This window comes from Stegodyphus dumicola, chromosome 11, assembly GCF_044657685.1.
Source record: "Stegodyphus dumicola isolate Sdum_Otavi_A_Nest chromosome 11, ASM4465768v1".
Classification (NCBI taxonomy): Eukaryota; Metazoa; Arthropoda; class Arachnida; order Araneae; family Eresidae; genus Stegodyphus; species Stegodyphus dumicola.
In genome coordinates, this window is record NC_140778.1 from 75,482,826 (window position 1) to 75,504,985 (window position 22,160).

The window sequence follows — 22,160 nt, forward strand, 5'->3', positions numbered from 1 at the left end:
AAAGCCGAAGGCAAATTTGGATTGGAATTAGGATCGTTAACTAGAACAGAAAGATTTTTATGAATGTGAAATGCCTCTAGAAAATCCAGTTCTCCAATGGAAGATGTTTTTTGAATAATTTTGGCAGCAGAAAAACTGAAAGTGTGGTTTTCGGACCAAAAATGTTGAGCAACAGAAGACTTCTGTGTTTCCTTTTTTCTAACATATGCCTCGTGTTCCTTGACGCGAAATTTTAAGGTTCTCTTAGTTTGGCCAATGTAAATTAAACCACACTGGCAAGGAATCCTATAAATACCCCAGGAATTCATATCCGGAATGGGGTCCTTGAGTATGGAACTCAGAATTTTATTGATGGGAGAATAAACAACCCGAAAGTTAAATTTCTGCAAAATATGTGCAACTTTATAGCTAATTGATGGAAAGAAGGGAATGACAACAGAATTTTTATAATCTCCTAAAACAAGAGTGTGCCTTTTAGTGTGTTGAGATGAGAATTTTTTAACTGCTTGATTAATAATGTTGGGTGGAAAGCCCCTGTCAATAGCTATTGCTTTTAAATAACTTAGTTCTTCATCAAGGGCTAGTTTGGAGGAGCAAACTTGAAGAGCACGGAAAACATAGGAATAAAATGAAGCTAACTTTTGTTTAGTCGGATGACATGATTTAAAGTGTGGTGGAAGGCAAACCGATGAAGGTTTACGGTAAACTGTAGTACTGAAGTTGGATGTGTTACGTGTGACCAGAATGTCGAGAAACGGAAGAGAATTGCAAGTCTCAAGTTCAAAAGTGAACTGAATAGCAGGATCAATAGAATTCATTGTTGAAAGAACTCTATTTAAATCATCTTTATTACCTTCAAACAGGGTAAAAGTATCGTCTACGCAGCGGAACCATGCCGGGAAGTTTAAAGTTTCAAACAATTTTGCTTCATAATAATGCATGTAGATATCAGCCAGGATGGGACTGAGGGGGCTTCCCATGGCTAATCCCTCAGTTTGCTTGTAATATTTATTTTGGAAAACAAAATGTGTTTGTTTCAAACAGAGTTGAGTGAGAGAAATTAGCTCATCAATTACGATGCAAGAGAAATGAAATTCGCGAAGTCTGGTTTCTAGACATCTTAATGCACCCTCCACTGGGACATTGGTGAATAATGATTTTACATCAAAAGAAACCATGAGTAAATTACTAGGAGAAATGTTTTTAACCTTTTTTACAAACTCTATTGAATTTTTTATGGTGTAAATGTTATTGTCTAATAGAGTGGAAAATCTAGAAACTAAATATTTAGCTAAAGGATACGAGGCAGTACCTAAATTTGATACAATAGGGCGGAAAGGAATACCACTTTTATGAATTTTGGGAAGAGCATATAATCTGGCACAATTCGCAACAGATGGGATAAGCGAATGTTTTAAGTTGCTTGAAATTATTTGCGAAGATTTGATCGCAGTTTTTATTTTGGATAAGTCCGAAGGTGAAGGATCTTTAGGGATCGGATTATATGGTCCTTCGTTTAAGAGTTTAGTGACACCATCGATGTAAGTGTTCTTATCCATGACGACTATCTGGCTACCTTTGTCGGCCTTTGAAATGATAATATCCGGGTTAGAATGAATTTCGCGCATTGTAGCTCTTTCTCTCGCAGTTAGATTTGGTTTCAAAGGTTTATTATTGAATTTCACATTATGAGCGATAAGACGCCTAATCATTTCTTTCTGTGAATCTGAAACTTTACTGAACTTGAAAGCTTTTTCGATAGGAGCCAAAATCTTTGGAATCGAGGGTTTACAGGTTTGTGAGAAGTTAAAATTATATTTTAGAATTCTCTCTTGTTCTTCTGAAAGACTAACATTAGAAATATTAACTATTGGCTTGATGTTTACAATGGGAAGATTTTTTGAACTACTTGAACTGGAAGACTGTAAAAGAAGTTTTTCGAATTTAACTGCAAGGGTGTTTTTATGACGGTTAACTGCATTCTCCGTTCTAGACCAAGACATTTGTTCAAGGGCAGTGAATTTTGGATATGATTTAGCGAGTTCCAGATGAAGCTTATAGAGTTCATGTTCAATTTTGGACAATTGTTGACGTGTATCCCTTATCACGGACCGAAGTAAGGCAAGCTTGCAATTTAACAGAATTCTTCAAACGCGACTCGAAGGTTTTTGATTAGATTTGATTTGAATAAAAATGGGGATCAATTTTTTACATTTACATTTAAGTAAAAAGTCAAGATGATTCAGGAATTTTTGCCGTTTCAGGCGTAATTTAGTGAAACGATTAACGGATGAAGGCATGATAAACAATGCAGAAAATCAAAACATTCGCTTATCCCATCTGTTGCGAATTGTGCCAGATTATATGCTCTTCCCAAAATTCATAAAAGTGGTATTCCTTTCCGCCCTATTGTATCAAATTTAGGTACTGCCTCGTATCCTTTAGCTAAATATTTAGTTTCTAGATTTTCCACTCTATTAGACAATAACATTTACACCATAAAAAATTCAATAAAGTTTGTAAAAAAGGTTAAAAACATTTCTCCTAGTAATTTACTCATGGTTTCTTTTGATGTAAAATCATTATTCACCAATGTCCCAGTGGAGGGTGCATTAAGATGTCTAGAAACCAGACTTCGCGAATTTCATTTCTCTTGCATCGAAATTGATGAGCTAATTTCTCTCACTCAACTCTGTTTAAAACAAACACATTTTGTTTTCCAAAATAAATATTACAAGCAAACTGAGGGATTAGCCAGCCCCCCTCAGTCCCATCCTGGCTGATATCTACATGCATTATAATGAATCAAAATTGTTTGAAACTTTAAACTTCCCGGCATGGTTCCGCTACGTAGACGATACTTTTACCTTGTTTGAAGGTAATAAAGATGATTTAAATAAAGTTCTTTCAACAATGAATTCTATTGATCCTGCTATTCAGTTCACTTTTGAACTTGAGACTTGCAATTCTCTTCCGTTTCTCGACATTCTGGTCACACGTAACACATCCAACTTCAGTACTACAGTTTACCGTAAACCTTCATCGGGTTGCCTTCCACCACACTTTAAATCATGTCATCCGACTAAACAAAAGTTAGCTTCATTTTATTCCTATGTTTTCCGTGCTCTTCAAGTTTGCTCCTCCAAACTAGCCCTTGCTGAAGAACTAAATTATTTAAAAGCAATAGCTATTGACAGGGGCTTTTCACCCAACATTATTAATCAAGCAGTTAAAAAATTCTCATCTCAACACACTAAAAGGCACACTCTTGTTTTAGGAGATTATAAAAATTCTGTTGTCATTCCCTTCTTTCCATCAATTAGCTATAAAGTTGCACATATTTTGCAGAAATTTAACTTTCGGGTTGTTTATTCTCCCATCAATAAAATTCCAACTTCTATACTCAAGGACCCCATTCCGGATATGAATTCCTGGGGTATTTATAGGATTCCTTGCCAGTGTGGTTTAATTTACATTGGCCAAACTAAGAGAGCCTTAAAATTTCGCGTCAAAGAACATGAGGCATATGTTAGAAAAAAGGAAACACAGAAGTCTTCTGTTGCTCAACATTGTTGGTCCGAAAATCACACTTTCAATTTTTCTGCTGCCAAAATTATTCAAAAAACATCTTCCATTGGAGAACTGGATTTTCTAGAGGCATTTCACATTCATAAAAATCTTTCTGTTCTAGTTAACGATCCTAATTCCAATCCAAATTTGCCTTCGGCTTTTAGAGAAATTATGTTTTAGTTCTGGTTTCGCCAACAGATGGCGCTACTTGCTTATTCTTGTCCAGGCTTTCTTATCTTATCTAATCATTATTTCCTATCTTGTTCATTTGCGATTTTGCAGCTGAAGATGATGGTTCGGTAAAATCATCGAAGCTAGTCCTGTGAAAAATTTTTGTAGGTATAACGCTGATTTTTGTTGTTTCACTTCTGAATTAGTATTTATTCGGCGTGTTATTGTGTCTAATTAAAAGATTTGTTATTTTTTCTTTTGAAACAGGTAAAAGCTAAAAACATTAATTATAAATTAAATTTGATAGCCTTTTAAATATTCCGCTGCATTAAAGACTATGTTAAATTTGTATTTCTCTATTTATAAATATACATTTCTGTCTAACATATATTTGTAAGCACATGGAATATATTTTTAGCAGCCCGTTTAACTTCAACCGGAACGCCACTTTAAAAGATAATATTTTTTGTAAGAAATGTACTAGAAGCTGAAGAACAAACTCTGGTGAATTTTTTAGACGATAGCACACTGAAATAGGACCAAAGAATTTAGTTTTAAAAATTGATTTACTTGATGATGTATATAAGCCAAAATATTCATATCGTTCCCGTGTGATGCTAGCTTAGTGGTAAAGGCTGATCGGTAACAACACTTAACTTTTGGATTCGTGAGTTCGAATCCCATGCACTTTTTCCACCCTGTCTGCAACTTTCTTAGCTTCTTGTTCAAATTTGATCTATATTCGTGTTTTATAACTTATTTCTATTATTATATGAGTTAAATATAATGTTTTATTTATGATCTCATTTATTTAAATTTTCCCCGCAAAAAATTTTGAAAATTATATAATACGAATTTGAAGCATACCTTTGACTTTATCCATGAACACATCGACCTATTTTCACATAAAAAAACATCAAAGAATTGCACAAACTATGCTTTACGCACTCCCTTGAGTTTGTTCATGTACACATTGATATATTTTCACTTAAAAAGTCAAAGGAGCACACATTTCTACAGTAGAGGCAAACAAAAAATGCATAATCTTAATAAACTGCATTTTAAACCAAACAATAAAATAACACAAAAAAGGAAAAACCCCGTTATGTATTTGGCTAAAGTGCAGAATCGCCCGCTTATTTGGAGCTTTGTGTTTGGCGCTTTTTACGAGATTGATAAATGATGCTAAAGCAAAGTTTAAAGTTTGAAAAAAATTAAACATTCAGCAGTAGTAGCAATAAAAGCTCCCTGAGATATGTTGTGCAGACATTGAAGACAATAAAAAATTTTGAACTTAATCAATTTATTAACAATATAATAAATAATAAAAACACAGAAAATAAATTTCAACAATATCAGAGTCTTAGGAAAAATATAATATAACCATCATCCATCAAATAATATTTTTACCTGGTCTCCAAAACACTGGCATTCAATACAAACAAAAATGACCTAAACAGTAATTATGCGGCCTAAAAATGAAGCTGGCTACACATTCAATAAGTCCATAATCAATGGTCAAGAAAAACACCTGAAAATTTAAATGAAGTTCTTGAAAGCACTTAAAACCGGCCTAACTCCGTTTGCACGAGGAATCGCCGCTCACGTGTTTTAAATTCCGCCTTCACTGAAGAACATGGATGCCGCCCACAGCAGTCACTCATATGGTAGCCTCTGGAACCAAGGAACTTTATTCTGGAACAATCATTTTATGGATATGAACCAAGGAACTTTTTCCGGAACAATCATCTCGCGGACAGGCACTTCATTCACCGGACTGCATGCATCCTTCTGAAGGGGCTGGAAACCGCTCACTCAAGTGCCAGGAAAGCAGGAACTAGAAGGGGTTGAGCCAATGATGCCAATGATTTGCAATTTTTGGAGTGCCTATGGTTCAAAACCATGTACCTCCACATCAGAATTACTAAAAGTGAGCAGAAATAGGAAAAATTTGGCATAAGTGATTTACTTGATGCTCAATAGAGGGAGCCACAGGCTCGAGAAAGTTTAGGGATAGGGATAAGAAAATAAAAACTTAAATATCATAATTTTTTTTATAAGTTTTTAGGTTTTAATAATTTTTTTGTACTTTTATATTTTATAATTTTTTAATACACAATACAAACACTAAAGCAAAAAGCGGATAGGAAAGAGTTTACAATTAAGAGGCTCATTGGCATGTGGCATGTGTAGGATAGTGCAAATAATAAAAAGGGAACGCGATGAAAATATTCATAGGCAGATTTTAAAATCTGCGGGAGATGTGATTCTATGCGAACAGATTGATAACTGTTCAAGATCAAGATTGAAGATCTTGATTGCAGGTATTGATGATGGAAAAAGCAATTATATGGCAGCTCGCTGAAGAGACGTCCTTCCTTCATGGCGCGGGGGCTGGAACTGGTATTGAGAGGGCGTGTCTAGCCTTTTTGGATGGCGGGTAGATGTCGAACTCTCAGCCAATCACGGCTCTCGGTCTCTTCTGTGAGCTGCGAATAGCAGGATCGTATGCTGGCATCTGTTGAAGTGCTCGATTATCAATCTGTTCAATTTTAAGGAATAAATTTTGACTAAGTTTTTTGATAAGATAATCAACAGGTTTAATGTTAAGGTCCGAATGAATCACATCTGTACGGATGTACCAGGCTGCATTTAGGGCCATACATAATGTTTTACTTTGAAAAGATTGAAGTTTTTTCACATGAGTTTTTGCAGCAGTACCCCCGATTGTACAACATGCATACATAAAGACAGGTCTTATAATTGATGTATAGAGAAGAATTTTGTTTTTAATTGACAGATGGCTCTTTCGAGCTAATAAGGGGTAAAGTTGGGCTCTAGCACCTTTCGCTTTGTTGAGAACATTTTCAATGTGAAGGTGCCAAAGTAATTTTGAATCAAGTACAACTCCTAGGTACTTGTAAGAGTTTGACCAGGGAAACATAGTCATCAAAGAACTTAATATTAATGGAACTTAATATTAACGGGAGGGGGCTACGTTTGAAGATCATAGCAGCACATTTAGCAACATTAATTTTTATTTTCCAAGTGATGAGCCAGTGCTCAAGGCTGGAGAGATATCTCTGAATGATTTGGACCAAGTTTTCAAGGCATTTGTGTTGGGCTAGGATGGCCGTATCATCTGCATAAAGTGTAAGAGTGATACTACGTGATTTTGGTATGTCATTTATGAAAATGTTGAACAAAATTGGGCCTGAAAGTGACCCTTGGGGGACGCTGCTTAGTATAGGACGGGGTGCCGAAATGAAAGAATTAACTCGTACAGAAAAAGATCTATTACTGAGGTACGAGTTAATTATGTGAATTAAATGGGCCGAAACGTCAAGTCGTATGAGCTTGATAATAATTCCTATATGCCAAGTCCTATCAAATGCTTTGGCTATGTCAAGAAATAAAGCGCCAGTAAGCATATTGTTACGAAACCCTTCGTGAATGAACTCCACTGTCCTCAGCAGCTGGTGCGTAGGGCAGTGTTTTGCTCGAAATCCAAATTGTTCATCAATTAGAACGTTGTGATTTCGGAGAAAATCATTCAGGCATTTAAGTAACACAAATTCGTATATCTTTGATAACGAAGATAGGAGGCTGATAGGTCTATAATTTTGAGGATTTGAGAGGCTTTGGCCTGGTTTTGGAATAGGCACGATGAGTGTTTGTTTCCAGCTTTGAGGAAAATAGCAATGCTGTATCATAAAATTAATTAGCATTACTAGGAAAAATAGATAACTGGTTGGTAAATTTTTAATTATACGATTAGAAATAGAGTCCATACCAGGGGCTTTTTTGGGTTTGAGCTTGGTAATATATTCATTTACCTCACTCATGGAAGTGTACTGAATTTCTCTCACAAAAGGAGAGGAAAGAAAGCGTTCAACATCTTGTGGGACAGAATTTGCGTTATTCGCAAAAATTCCTTCATTATGTGGTGTAAATTGTGTTTGAAGAGAATCCGCAATTAGTTCGGATTTCTCAGCATCTGTGTGAGCCACCACTGCGTCCGTAGCTAAGGACGGAATGTGAGATTTGTGTTTGCGTAGGCGGGCAGATGCGCGCCAAAGACTTTTATCATTGGTCGTTAAGGACTGAATGTAATTTGTGTATTGTGATTGGAAGAAATGGTCACATGATGCCTTGACCTCATTTTGGAGAGTACGGAGTTGAATTTTTAAGCCAGGATTCCTATATCTTTGCCAGAGTCTCCGTACTTTATTCTTTTCTTTAATTTTGAGTTTAATTTCTTGTGGTAATTTACGAAAATTGGGTCTAAGGGTGGGTTTTGATACTTCTTTATAAGTATCCGTTAAGATGGCCGTTAATTGATCAACTGCCGAGTCTATATCATGGCTGGATTTAATTTCAAGGGAGGGCAAATTTTTACTTTTAAGTTTGAAACAAAAATTGTCCCAGTTTGTAGAGACGAGTGCCGGAGAATTTTGATTAAAAATAGTACAGTTAAGGTCTATGATCACGGGGTTGTGATCTGAAGATAAACAATTTTCAACAGTCACGTGGTATCCAAAAGGGATATTTCGAAAGAGTGCCAAATCAATGAATGAAGGGGCACCCCGTGAACCATATCTAGTGGGGAAATCCGGCGCAATAATTTTAATTTGGGCGCACTGAGCCCATTAGAAGGCCACGACCAGCAGGATTTGATCTGTGACAACGCCAATGCTGATGGTGACAATTTAAATCACCAGCTATGATTAGATTATTGGATAAAGTGAGCAATTTGTTAAAATCTACCACAGGCAAATTTCCACCTGGTGGGAGATAGGCAGAGATCATTACTAGGGAGGGCGAATTTTGAATGAAACTTTCGATGATTGTTGCCTCGAGTTTACTCATACTCGGAGTGTCAATTCTTTTGTGAGGTATTGAATTTTTAATATAGACACAAGTGCCACCAGGATAAACATCACGAGTATTAGAAGCTTGTCTGTCATTTTTGTATAATGCATAGTTTGCAAGCTTGGGAGCTCTCCCTGGCTGGAGTTTGGTCTCTTGGACAAAAATAATATCAAAATCCTACTCTTCTACATAGTCTCTAAACTCATGGAATTTGGATAGGATGCCATTTGCATTCCAGGTGCATAGTTTTAAGTTTTTCAATCCTTTCAAAGTACTGAATTTTACTGACTGGGGATATCAGAGAATTGGAGAGTAATATAACTCTCAAAGATGTAGTATGCCGCGTCAGCACCAGATGGAGCCACTCTGAGCTGCGGTAAGGCGTTTTTGAATGCCAAAAGAAGTCTGCTCTGGTTAATACCAGGCTGGTTTGAAATTTGAATAATTGCCAAAAGGATTTCGGTGCAATTTAGCGTCGAATTAGCTCCTAAAGGGACCGATAAATTTGGAATAATTTGGGGTGCAGTCCGTTGCATACCCGTAAGGGCAGCGGAGAAAGAAACTCCAGGGCGAATATTATTTGCACTGGGTGTGGGTGCAGCCGACAGTGTTGGAAATTGGATGTTGTTTTTGAGATTAATATTGTTTGCGTTGGTTTTTTCAGCAGTCAGGCTGGGCTTGGTGCTCAGTTTCGGATTTGATCTATTTTTTGAACCCGGGAATCTTGGGCAGGAACGCCAGTTAGCCGCATGATTTCCGAGCGCATTTGTTTGGTTCTTCAAATGGTTTCGGGCAGTCTTTGGCTTGATGTGGACCAACACATTTCACACAGCTTCTTGGGAGCGTGCACACTTCGGACAAGTGAAAGAACCCTTGACAGCGCCAGCACTGTGAAGGGCCTTTCTGACCTTTGAAATGCTCCATAGCAGCTTCGGTTCCCAGTAGTTCCGTGATGTTGTAAATTTCAGTTGCTTTCAGGCTATTGTATATCTGTAGGCAGAACAAGGGCATCAGCATCTTGGTTTTCCATCTTTTGAGCTGTGAAATTTTATGGATTTTGAAACCGAGAACTTCCACCGCAGTCTGCACAACACTGAGTGGTGTGTTTGAGGGTAATCCCCTAATAACTATTTTAAGTGGTCTGTCTGATTTAAGTGTGTGTGATTTAAATTCTATGTTATTGTCAGTTAAAAATCTAACGACAGTCCAGTAATCTGTTTCATTTAAAGTGTTAAGTTTGAGAAAGTCAATATCCTGTTTTGATTGGACTGTCGGTGCGTGACGTTTAAGTTGGTTTAGAAGAAAGTACCAATCAGCACGAGGCTTGATAAAAATTGGTGGAGGTGCCTGTACTTTTGGTTTTTGGGTGTCTGCCGGCTGCTGAGTAGTATGTTCTGTATTGTCAGTATTTGTTTGGATAACATTGAAAGAGTTTGTAGTAGCTATGTTATTATTATTTTCAGTAGAAATATGTTTGGTTTGGGATTTTTTAGCTATTAAGTGTTTAGGTGGTATGACAAACCCTTCAGCATCAGTAGGGCGAGTAAGTTTCTTATTATCAGATTTTGGAGTTTCAGGTGTGATTTTAGGGTTTTCAGTAGGGGTGGTTTTAGGAGAATTTGGAGTGATGGGTTCCGAAATATTTGGTTTTGAAGATTTGGACTGACATTCTTTAAAGAATTCGTCTTCTGTGGCAGGGAGGGTAAATAAGTTAACTCCGAGGTTAGTACATAAAGTGTGAAGTGAAAATAAAATTCTCTCACCCTTGTCAGTCATCTGTTTGATCATCAGGTCCTTGGAGGGATTATCAGAACGCTGAAGTCTCTGGATGTCGAATAGCAAGTCCGTGTGACGATTTTTCAGTGCATAGATTTGTATGGCACTTTTCGATAGTTCCATGGCTGAAGCAGAAGCAGGTGGAGGAGCAGTAGTATCCATGTCAGTATTAATCTGTAGTTGAGGAGAGGCAGCGGTAGAAATACCAGCTGGTGGCGCCGTATTCGTGTTATCGTTGTCGTGCAGGAGCTCTGAGCTCTTACGACCATCGCTTTCTTCGTCCATGACGAGAATGAAGGGGTTGAGCAGAGCGACGCGAGATACTTATAGCAGAAATATGAATGACGTCATCTCACAGCAACCAATCAGCTATCGGCTTTTCAGATGACGTAACATCACGTTTCGTTTTTGCATCTCAATTAAGTTGAAACAGTCCATTCTCAATGCAAACAGTGGCAGCAAGAAAAAGAAGTAGAAGTAACTACTATATTACATTAAAATAAGAACTAAACTAAATAAACGTTTCAAGGAGGAGAGATGATGCAGTAAAAGGTTTTAAATAAGCTATATTTTCCAACAATAAATGCACCAAATGGTATCCAAATCGATTTTGCCGTTCTAGAAGGCGAATTTCAACGCATTTTCGGGCATGCCCAGTATGTATTTTGAATTGAGAATTTCTTGTGAGAGCGAAATTCGTAGGATTTTCGTGCGTGCTTAAAATTTAGAAGTTTTGATTGCTAAATAATTCGAGAACATTTCGAGAATTCGTTACCTTTTGTTCTTCGGCTGAGCGGAGTGGATTACCCCTTTTCAGGTAAGTGAAAGTATTTTTATTTTTCAGTATTTTGTAACGATTTTTAGTTTTTAAAATTATGTTTTTGTAAGGACTGGATTTTCATATTTTAAAATTTTTTGAAAGTGAAAGTATTAATTTTTCAGGGTTTGTAAGGATTTTATGTTCTTTAAATTTACTATGTTTTTGAAATGATTTAAGTTATTAGGTTTTTTTCTTTTTGAAAGGATTTGCAGTTTTAAAAATTTCCCACTTATTTGTTTGGCGCTTTTTACAAGAGTAAGAAGAATTGGATTCTTGTCAATTTTCTTTTACTTTTTAAGTGAAAATAGGTTGATGTGTACATGGATAAAATCAAGACAGTGCGCAATGCCTTTTTTGGGTAATTCTGGGATGTTTCTTTAAGTGAAAATATGTCGATGTGTACATGGGTAAAGTCAAGACAGTGCGCAATGTCATTTTTGTGCAGTTCTAGGATGTTTTTTTAAGTGAAAATAGATCGATGTGTACATGGATACAGAGTTTGTGCAATTCTTAAAAACGCGTCAAGCAGTGGGTTATTCTGCACTTTTTATATGTGAATGTATTTTAATTATTCAGTGTTTTGTAACGATTTTAAGTTTTTGAAGGTTACTATGTTTTCTTAACCATGTTTGTTTTTTAAAATTATTAAGCTGTTTTTAAAGGATTTTTCAGTTTTCAAAATTTTGCTTCAACTTTTATTTTAACTGTTTGCCATTGTAAATGTCGCGCCTTGCGTAGTGTCTTCTGAAGGGGTTGCAAATCCAGCAGACAAGACACGAGAGTGTGCCGATTTTGAAAAACGTGCCAAGCAGTGGGCGATTCTGCACTTTCACCAGTCTGTGGCACACAAAATTCCTTAACAGCATCCAAAAACTTCCTAAAATTATCTGAACTACAATCCATATATCGGCATCACCACAGAAATTCACAAAAATAAGAATAATAAATATACTATGTGGATCCGGAGTATGGCTACTGACTGGTGTGTAGTGTACTAAGTGACTGGTGTGTAAATGAGTAAACCTTCATTTACACACCAGTGAAAGCACTTTTCCCCTTTCATTCCAAATCGTACAGAAACTTCAAATTAATCCTACTACATTCAGCCATTGCGCTGTCTAAACAATGAAACAAGCAATATACCTTCTAAACAACACACACCACAAAAGCCCTTGCAAAACTTCCCATGATTCAAAATTTCCCAGAATAATGCAAATGATTACGTTCATAATAGGGTTTCCATAACATTCAACTACTCAGGTTATCATAAATGATACAACAACTTGGCGATAAACAAAACAACAACTTTGCGATAATACAAGGGGGTACCTTAAAGTCAACTCTAACCCTATTTTTTAATTTGTTTAACTTTTTTATTTTATTTATTTATTTTTTCAGTAACAGTACATTTTAGTTTTAATAATATATATATATTATTTCATTAATATTTAACGCATATTCTAGAAACGCAAAAATTTTTTAAAATTTTCTTCAGCTTCTATGCAATTAGTGATGTTCACAATATGCTTTATAACCTTACTTATCTAAAAAGTGCTAGCGTACTTTATTTCGCAGTTCATAAGCAGAAATAAAAATTTCCAATAACATGGAATTTAGTAAATAAAACTTTTCTGCGTTGTACGTCAGGATCCATACTCGCTTAAGCAGGAAAAATTCAGATGTTCAGCGTCGTAACTCGCAAACTGGTTATTTGACGCCAAAATATTACAGTGACACCTAGCAGTGAAAAATAAAAATAATCTACGGATACGCGGCAGTGGAAACGCTTGTACAGATGCTGTAGGCGTGTCTTCAATTGACGCAACGCGTTCGTACGCATTAGTGGAAACGGGCCTTAACACTGTCCATTTCCGCAGCAATCTGAAAAACTGGCACACGTCTTTTACTTTCATTTATCGTTTACAAAAAATTATATTTATTAAACTTGCATAAAGAAAATATAAAAAATGAGTAATTTTCGGAACCATTATGCTGTATAGTAAAAACAAACAAAAAAAAATTTAAATTGAATTTTTCAGTTAATTAAGTTTCATTCTGGGGGAAAAATATTTAATAATTTATTAAAATCAGTGAAAATATAAAAATCATTAAATTATCCTTCCACTATAAGGTATTTTTTCCCTCCTTTCCGCATGCCTTCGTGGTGTAACTGTAGCACATTAGACGCATTTTCGAGAGGTCCAGGTTCGAGTCTCTACGTGGCCTTCGAGAACAAGGCTCTACAGCTCAGTGACGTACAGTGCGTGACGTCAGTACAGACAGTGCACCCCTTCTTTGGGTTTAAGGGCAGCGTTGGGTCAAAGGTTATTGTTAGTCGCCATTGCTACGAAAGAAGTGGTTGAACTGCAATTATTGACGTAAAATCTTGATATACACCGTGCTTTTCTCGTAGTTGGACACTTTAAATTTGAGTTTTTTTGCAATCTGTGCTTGTTCTAGAAACAATATAATGTCTTACATGTGTTCAGTGCCACGATGTAATTGAAATTACAATAAATATTTTCGCTTTTCCTGTTGATGCAGATGTGAAAGTGGATACGTGCAATAAAACGGAAGGATTTCATTCTGACTAAAACCAGCAGGGTGAACTTTCATTACTATGACTTTATTGATATTTAAAGAAAACTTAAATGGATTAAATATTCGATACGTTTAATATGTCTGTTTTTTAAGCCAAAATGATTTCTACTGAAAAACTAGTGTAAAATATAAAAAAAAGTAAACAATAACTATTGTAAAATGTAAAAGTAAACAATAAATTAATTAAGTCAAAAATACTACAGGATTATTTAATGTATAGCAAATTTTGTTTCATGTACTGCTGAAACCCTGTGCAGTATGATTATATATTAATCATATAGCATTAAATGATTTGTAATATCTAATTTATTTCAGTTTTACTTTTGTCATTATATTTTTAACGATTTAAAAGTAATAATGTTTCTCATTTAAAAATTAAAATTTGTTTGTTTCACATTATTCCCTTTTTTTAAACTTTTTTAGTCATATTTTCAAAATTATTGTGAAACTTGTAATTAATATTATATTTTTAAAAATATATAACCAAAATTTGAAAACAATATTGTTACACCAGTTGCAGATAAAGCTTAGATTTTTTTTTTTCCTAAAATTTTGCTGTTACGTTTTTAAAATTAAACTTCATACATTAGCAAAATGCTAAATTTTTGAAGAGCTATAGAGTATATGATATTTTAAATGGATACAGTAGAATAAGCAATTAAAAAAGATTATACTGGGAGAATGAAGTGCTTTCGCAAGGAACGTCCGGTATCCTATACCTATCATTGCAATTTCCTGATAAGATATAGGCTCTACCACGTGCACTTCGGTAACGAGATAAGGGAACCTCGGCTAACTACCTCGCATATTTTTAAATTTAAAGCATAATTCTGCAGTGTGTTCCTTTCAAAATGTTATGGCTATTAAATTTTCAGAGAATTATTATTTTTCCCCTTTACCATTCCTCAAGGATACAAATAAGTGCCAAAACATAAGAATCAAAACTCACTAATAGTTACAGGCAGAACTTTTGATCTAGAGAGCTACGAAATTAACTATTATATTGTATTCATAAACTCTAACGTGAACATATCAAGATTTCGCTAGAGAGTAATATAGAATAGTAAGAACTCATATCGCAATTAAAAAATTATTTAATAAAGACAGCTGGCAAAATTAAAGTAAAATGATTTTCTGTGACAGTTTAAAAATAGATCTTTGGTTTTTATTCTGCTCTGGATCACTGCAAGTTTAATAATAACAGAGTTATTTACATAACCCCATTTGACAATTTAAAACAATGTTGACATAAAAAATTATCATTAAAAATTAATTTTAATGTATATATATCGATAAATAAATGATGAAATATTCCTTTTTAATATTTAGTTTATTATACGAGGGCAATCCCAAAAAAAAGGTCTCCTATATTTTTAGATATAAAAAGAACCGTTTATTTTTATAATTGCTACATCACTTTAAAGATTGAAGAATGCTTTATTTTTCAACATAATCGCCATTTCGGTCGATGCATTTTTGTAGACGCTGTGGCAGTTTTACAATGCCCATGTCATACCAGCTTGCAGCCATGCCCTTCAGGAAGCGTTGAACCTCATCTTTCACCTCATCATCGGAGCAGAACCATAGCGGCGAAGAAATTCGCGGGAAGAATCAACCCGTTGCCGTTTGTGGTCTTCTGTCAGCATACACGGCAGCCATCTTGCACACACCTTCCGATATTGCAACTTTTCTGTTAAAGGTGTGGATGGTGCTTCTGGAAACCTCAGGAACCAAAACGCAGAGAGCATCCAGAGTGATCCTCCGACCTTTACGCATGAGTTTCTCAACTCCCGCTCCTTTCTTCGTCATGAATTTCAGTACGACCGGCTGTAAACTCTATACACAATTTGCGAACGTTTTCGACATCCATGACAACTGTCCACACACTTCCGTCAATAGGCGGTGAATTTCAACCGGTTTAACGCCTTTTGCGTTAAAAAAGCGAATAACTGCGCGCACTTCGCACTTGGTGGTAACGTTTATCGAGAGCTCCATTTCGAATGGCTGCCAAGCCAAGACTGAGCATCCGAGAGAAGCACCTGCGTGCTTGTGGTAGCGGAGAAGTCACCACTCACAACAGTGTTGCCAACAACCATATTAAAACTTTCTCTACGTCCCCAAAAAATAGGAGACCTTTTTGGGGGGATTGCCCTCGTAAAAGATCTTCTACACTAAATTTAAAAAAAAATAAAGAAATAACCGAAAATGCTAGTTCTTTTATTTTATCGCCATACTGAAGAAAATTATACATTATTTAAAAAAGTCTGTAAGTAAAAGTTATTTCCTGTCTTACTCTTTTTATTCATATTTTTCATGTTCACATATGAATGAAAAATAATATGTAATGTTTTGTTTGCAGTTCCAAAGCTTAACATTTTCACGTGTTTTAAAGTTTATCCAAACTATGGAAAATAAAATGAGACTAATATAAATAATTACTGATCATCCAGGTGAAAATTTTTATCAAGCATTAAGAAAAATAAGCTCAGATATCTGAAGTCTTAAAACATGATATATAATAAATGTTAAGATAGTATCATTTATTTAATAATCTCCTATTTACTTTGCATTAGAATAACATAAAATTAGCTTTTACTGATAAATTAGCACGCTGTGGTTCACTCACTTGGAATGCAGAAGAGAGGTTTCTTCACACTCCTCATCGTGATGTCACGAGAGAACTGGACGGTCTTGTTTCTCAAAGGTCACGGTCTCGGTGAGGACATTGCTCATTTTTCACGTTTCTTGCTTCAAAATAACTTAACTAACAATTTAAAAATCATTATTTATTTTTTCGTGTGAATCTCAATTTACCTATCAAAATAAGTATTTTCTTTTTACAAAAACAAAATTTCTTCAAAATAAAATAATAATTGGACATGGATTCGAGTTCTGGAGAAGGTTTAGGTGTTTGTAAGTATATTTTCGACATGGAGGCACTTAAAATACTATTAGCACGAGAAGTCCTCTGAAGAGGTTTGATGGAGAAGATCGATGAGAGACCCTTGGACCCTTCCGAGACGTCTTCATCAAAACCAGCACGAGGCTTTCTCGTTCTCGCAGGTATAATTTGGTCGCCCCTTGGTACACCCTCGGCAATGTTCTCAGTGAAAAAACGGCTAAATGGCCAATGAACTTTGGTTAAACCTGACGAATGCATAAAAGTTATAAATGTTTGGCCATCTGAAGCAACACAAATGATATATCCAGGAGGCATTCGTAAAGACCGGTATATAACAGAGCTTTATACACGAAACGAATGAATGTATTTCTCTCAAAAAAGAAAAACAATAATAAAAGTTGAATTTTAGCTCACTGTCTTTTCTCTCTACAGAACATTTCCAGCCACTGGTTAAAATTATATGCTATGGATTTTAAAACAGTGGGCAGATTCAGACGGTTCCTAAAATACAAGGTGTGTATAAAGTTCTGGACCCATTTTGATGTTTAATAACTTATAAAATAATGAAGATATAAACAAACTTATGGCATGTATTGATGGAATAACTTATATATTTTCCTTTTCAGGTTTGAATATCTTTACTTTTGTAAATATCATCTGCGCATGTGGTTAATTTCAGATAATTTCATTTTCCAGTCTAAATATCTGTACTTTTCTAAATACCGTCTGCTTATTAATTGCATTTTTCTTTCTTTTGTTTCTGGCATTGTTAATCGCCATAATGTGTGCATATGGGGATCTGAAAACCCCCATGAATACTGTGAGGCACAAAGGGATTCCCCAAAGGTTAATGTGTGGTGTGGACTAAGGCACGACCGAGTCACTGGACTTTTCTTTTTTGCAGAAAAGACGGTCTCATCAGTCGTATACTTAGACATGTTGGAAAACTTCGTATTTCCACAACTAGAAGAACTTCAGCCACATGTCTTTTTGCAACAAGATGGTGCACCACCTCATTGGGGTACCATCATTAGTAGTTCTTTGAATAACCATTTTACAGGAAGATGGATTGGGCGAGGAGGTGCAATTCCTTGGCCACCCAGATCACCTGATATATGGACTTCTTCCTTTGGGGATTTGTAAAGGACAACGTTTACAGGAGAAGAGTGTCGAATATGCCAAAATGAGTAGAACCGAACTCCCGAAAAAACAGCAATTCAGTAATAGCAATAGCGCAACTGTTCAAAGACGTTTTTTCAAGCAGATAAATTCTTTTACTGCTTTTCAGTGGCAGCTCGTAATAAGCACTGTGGAACTGCAGCACCCCCTATTCTATTATTATCTTTAATATTTAATATAGTGAGCCCTTTTAGTCTTTAATTCTTTCTTTTCACTTTTACAATACAGAATCTTTAAGCTTAATGTCAGTAGCCATCCCCAGAATGTGAAAAAGGTACGAAAGTCTTTGTTTGGAACTGCGCGTTTCACAGTTCCAGTGACGTAGTGTTTGGCTAAGCAGGTACGCGAGCCAAGGGAGAGAGAAGAGCACTGTCGCTCTTGCAGTGCCGAAATTCTGGCGTGTTATTGGAAATCTGATTTCTTTTTACTCCGCGCGTGTAGTATTCCTTCATCATACGGACCATAAACAGAGTTCATGAAAATTTGCAACCTTAAAAAAATTACCTTGCTGAAATTTAATCAACATCAAATGCAGATCTAACTATTGCAAAAGCAACAGGAATTTTAAAATATCTAAATGATGATAATTTGAAGTGATGATCAGAGCTTTTTTTTCAGATTATGCCTCATGTTTAAACAATATACAACTAAATGCAATCCAGAGAAATTAGTGTGTTTAAAGTTAATGAATATATAACAAATTTCAAAACTGCTATTTTAGAATTAAGAAACTCAAAGTACTGTGAGAATTTTTCAAAGACACTGATGGCAGAAGCTAAGGAAATACGTGACTTTATACTATGTACTGATATAATGCACTAATATTCTTCCACTAAACACTTAGCACCTGCTAAATTGTTTAACAAGAAATGCTTTGCTAGTTTTAGGAATGAACATCCTGTAGAAGAAATAGTACTGACCACTGAAACATATCCAATGACTGACAAAGAAAAGCTTGAAAATGAACTAAAAGTATTCTATCGTAGGTCTGATATCCATGAATACTGCAAATTAATTGAGCTACTGAAATTTATTTTCAAAAATAATCTAGATGATGTTCTTAGTGAAATTATGAAACTGATAAAAATTCTCTTGAGAGTTCCCATGACTACATCAGAGGCAGAACGCTGCTTTTCAACACTGAAAAGAATGAAAACTTTTCTAAGAAGCACTAGGAATTCAGGAAGACTAAATACCCTAGTATTGCTTTCAATAAAGCAAAATTTCCTCAGTTGTGATCGAGAGATCAAGGAGAAAATTATTCTCATCTTTTCGCGCAAATTAAAATAAGAAGAATGGATTACAATTTTATATGACTAGATAAAGTTTGAACTGTAACAATTTAGGTTAACGTAATTAAAAAAGGTTTTATTTTTTCCTTGTATGATTTCATGAAGTTTCAAAATAAATTTTATTTTTATACATGTTAGTTTCCTTTTACACAATTTTAAAACAAATGTTAATTTTTTTTTTGGAACAGCACCCCCACTCATTTTAGCTATGAGCCGCCACTGCTGCTTTTCTCAAAAACTGCATACACTGCGTCGTTTTTCTCTTTCAATTTTTAAGTAGTAATATTGATTGAAAGGGGAGGAATCGAAAGTAAATACTGTGCTTAAGATGCCCAGTAAAATCTCAGTGCATTCAGCTCAGTTTCACTGCACAATGTGAAAGAATACTCAAACATGTTCAGCATTTAAATTTAGATTTGATCTAACAATATTTTATGACAAGAACAGTAGATGTATTTATCCTTTTGACTGCATAGATGGAAGTCAGATCTAATATGAAACAATTCCTGTAAGAAACCAAGTGTAATGTGCAATAATTCCTGTTAGAATTCAAATCTAATGAGAAATAACATTAGATTTGGTTTCTAACTGGAACTTACTAAATTCATAATTCAGCGAAATCAAATATATGAATAGGAATTTTAATATTACCCAAGGACTCCTTTGTGCAAGCTATGTGCAAAGCAGTCTGGCCTTCTGAGTCCATGCTGACAGAATCTAAACCTAGACTTAAACAAAATTGGACGTATACACGTTCTGAAGACCTCACTGCGATGTGGACTGCTTTAATTTCTTCCATTTCAGCTATATCAATAACGGTGCCCCTTGTAACATGGGCATCCAATGCTAAAAATAAATTTTAAAATATGTAATAAAAATAATTAAATAAAGTTAAAACATTTAAATTAATGTAAAGTTATACAAGTTTCAGTGAAAATTTAAAAAAGCATATTCATTGAAAAATGCATTATATAGCAATATGAATCTCTACATGCTTTCTTCTGCATAAAAAAATGTTTACAAATTTTCATTACTTATTAGAAAACTTAATAAATGTAATAACCAGTATTCACTGTAAAGGTGAATTATTCATGGAAACAAAAGAGGTAAAAAAAATAATAAATTGAGTCAACATTAAAAAATATACCTTTAATTATAGTCAGCAGTCTGGTAACATTACCTATCAGCATTGCTCATGTACACCATCATTAAAATTTGAAAATAGAGAAAAGAGTATTTTTTAATAGCGCAGATTGCATTGTAATTAAATCTCATGTAATCACCTTTTGCTTTCTTAACTTCCCACTGCACCTTGGAAATGTACGTGTGAATAAAAATTGCTTTTTCCTTCGAAAAAGAAAACAGTTTGGAAGTCAGAATTCTTTAAAATGTGCACAGTTTTTCCTGTATGAGATAAGAATAACTGATAAAATGTATTTCAAAGATAGGTAATGCAAAGCATTATTTTTAGTCCAAAGGGGCTTTGTCCCTGAAGGACTATTGTTTTCGTTTTGCGATTTTGCGTTGAATCACTATAAATATCCGTTTCACTTTTCAACTGTTGCCACCAAATGTTAGAGTCCTACATTATATTTAAAGAAATTAAATCACGAAAAATATGCATGAATGTACGTATATTTCTCACATTGTGATAAAACAATGGTACATAGAGCCATCGAATTTTGAATGACGTAATCCTCCTACGAATATGGGCATGAGGAAGACCAAATTTGAAATTTGTTTTATTATCGATTTCATATTTTGTAAAACTTTAACGAATTTTTGATTAACAAACTCGCGAGTAATGGCAACAGTCTACGGGGGGGGGGGGGATCTTTTTATCTTCAGTGCACGGAACTGTGTATCGGAAATTCTAAAGATATGCTAATTTTAAAATTATTTTAAGACATTTTTATTGAACTGAATTTTATGGTTTAAGTGCAAAGAATATGATATTTAATAAATAAAGATAACACACAAAACGTTAAAAAAAAATGCCCCTTTGGACGTAATTTAAAATCTGAAACCCTCCACCATTCAGATTTTTTTTTTTTTTTTTTTTTTCTTATTCTCTTTTGTTTAAGAGGCCAGAAGTTAGAGATTTTGCTTGCTTACCTTTTAGTTATGAGACTGGCTTAATGAATAGAAAAGCTTTTTTGGCTAGTTTATTCGAGACTGGGAAAAGTTTCTTCACAAAGCACTTTAACAAGTAGCTTATACCTGAAGTTTATAGTATAACATTCTGTTTTCACATGTAACATTATATGTACAGGTGCAGGTAAAAGTAAGCGGAAAGGAGGAAAATCCGAGTATGTCTTACCTCTCCTACCCTGACATGGAGGTAGAAAGTAATAGTTTCACTTACGCATCGCTGAAAACTGAATTGTGAATTCATTGCCAAGCCAAACACACATAGATCTTCTTTGGCCAAGCGACGAAGTTTACAATGCTGAAAATATGCCTATTGCGCATGCGTGAAGCATAAACCATGCTAGGGTGGACGCTACTAGAAGTAAGTCCCCTATAAGAAACAGCGGACAAGTCCGAACTGGTTTTTCCCATACACTGCTACACTACTTTGAAGCAGTGACCCACCCCTCTTCGTGACCAAAACATTCGGTGGCTTGCCATTACGATCAATAAGTTTTGACAAGATTGGAAATAAATATTTCGTAATTACGTCGTAAATATAAGTATAAATGTGTATATTTTCTTTTTATACAATATTTCAGAGTCCTAAGTATGTGAAAGACTACATTTTTAAACGACATTTCATTCTGAAAGGAATTATTTGAAACATTTTGATATTTAGAACATAAAATAAAAATAACAAATACACAATCAAGGGTATTGAAAGATGTATACAAATTTGCACTCTTATATTCATTAATTACAAGGAAATTGAGTTTTAAACTGTCATACTTGAGCGATATTTTGGTATTTTAATGCTTCCTTAAGGTATTTATCATTTTTAACA

At 34.9% G+C, this 22,160-nt stretch overlaps 1 protein-coding gene across 2 annotated transcripts in view; it reads right to left on the minus strand.

Annotated features, from left to right (window-relative positions):
- LOC146994118 (uncharacterized) overlaps positions 1–22,160 on the minus strand; it is a 67,177-nt gene that overhangs the window by 26,996 nt on the left and 18,021 nt on the right. The window contains exon 2 of one of the 2 annotated variants that reach the window (XM_085826860.1): positions 19,835–20,029. In XM_085826860.1, the coding sequence (XP_085682986.1) occupies positions 19,835–20,029 (195 nt within the window). Of the gene's footprint in view, positions 1–10,376; positions 13,866–19,834; positions 20,030–22,160 lie in introns of those variants that run through there. The other variant, XM_085826859.1, reaches the window with a different exon arrangement.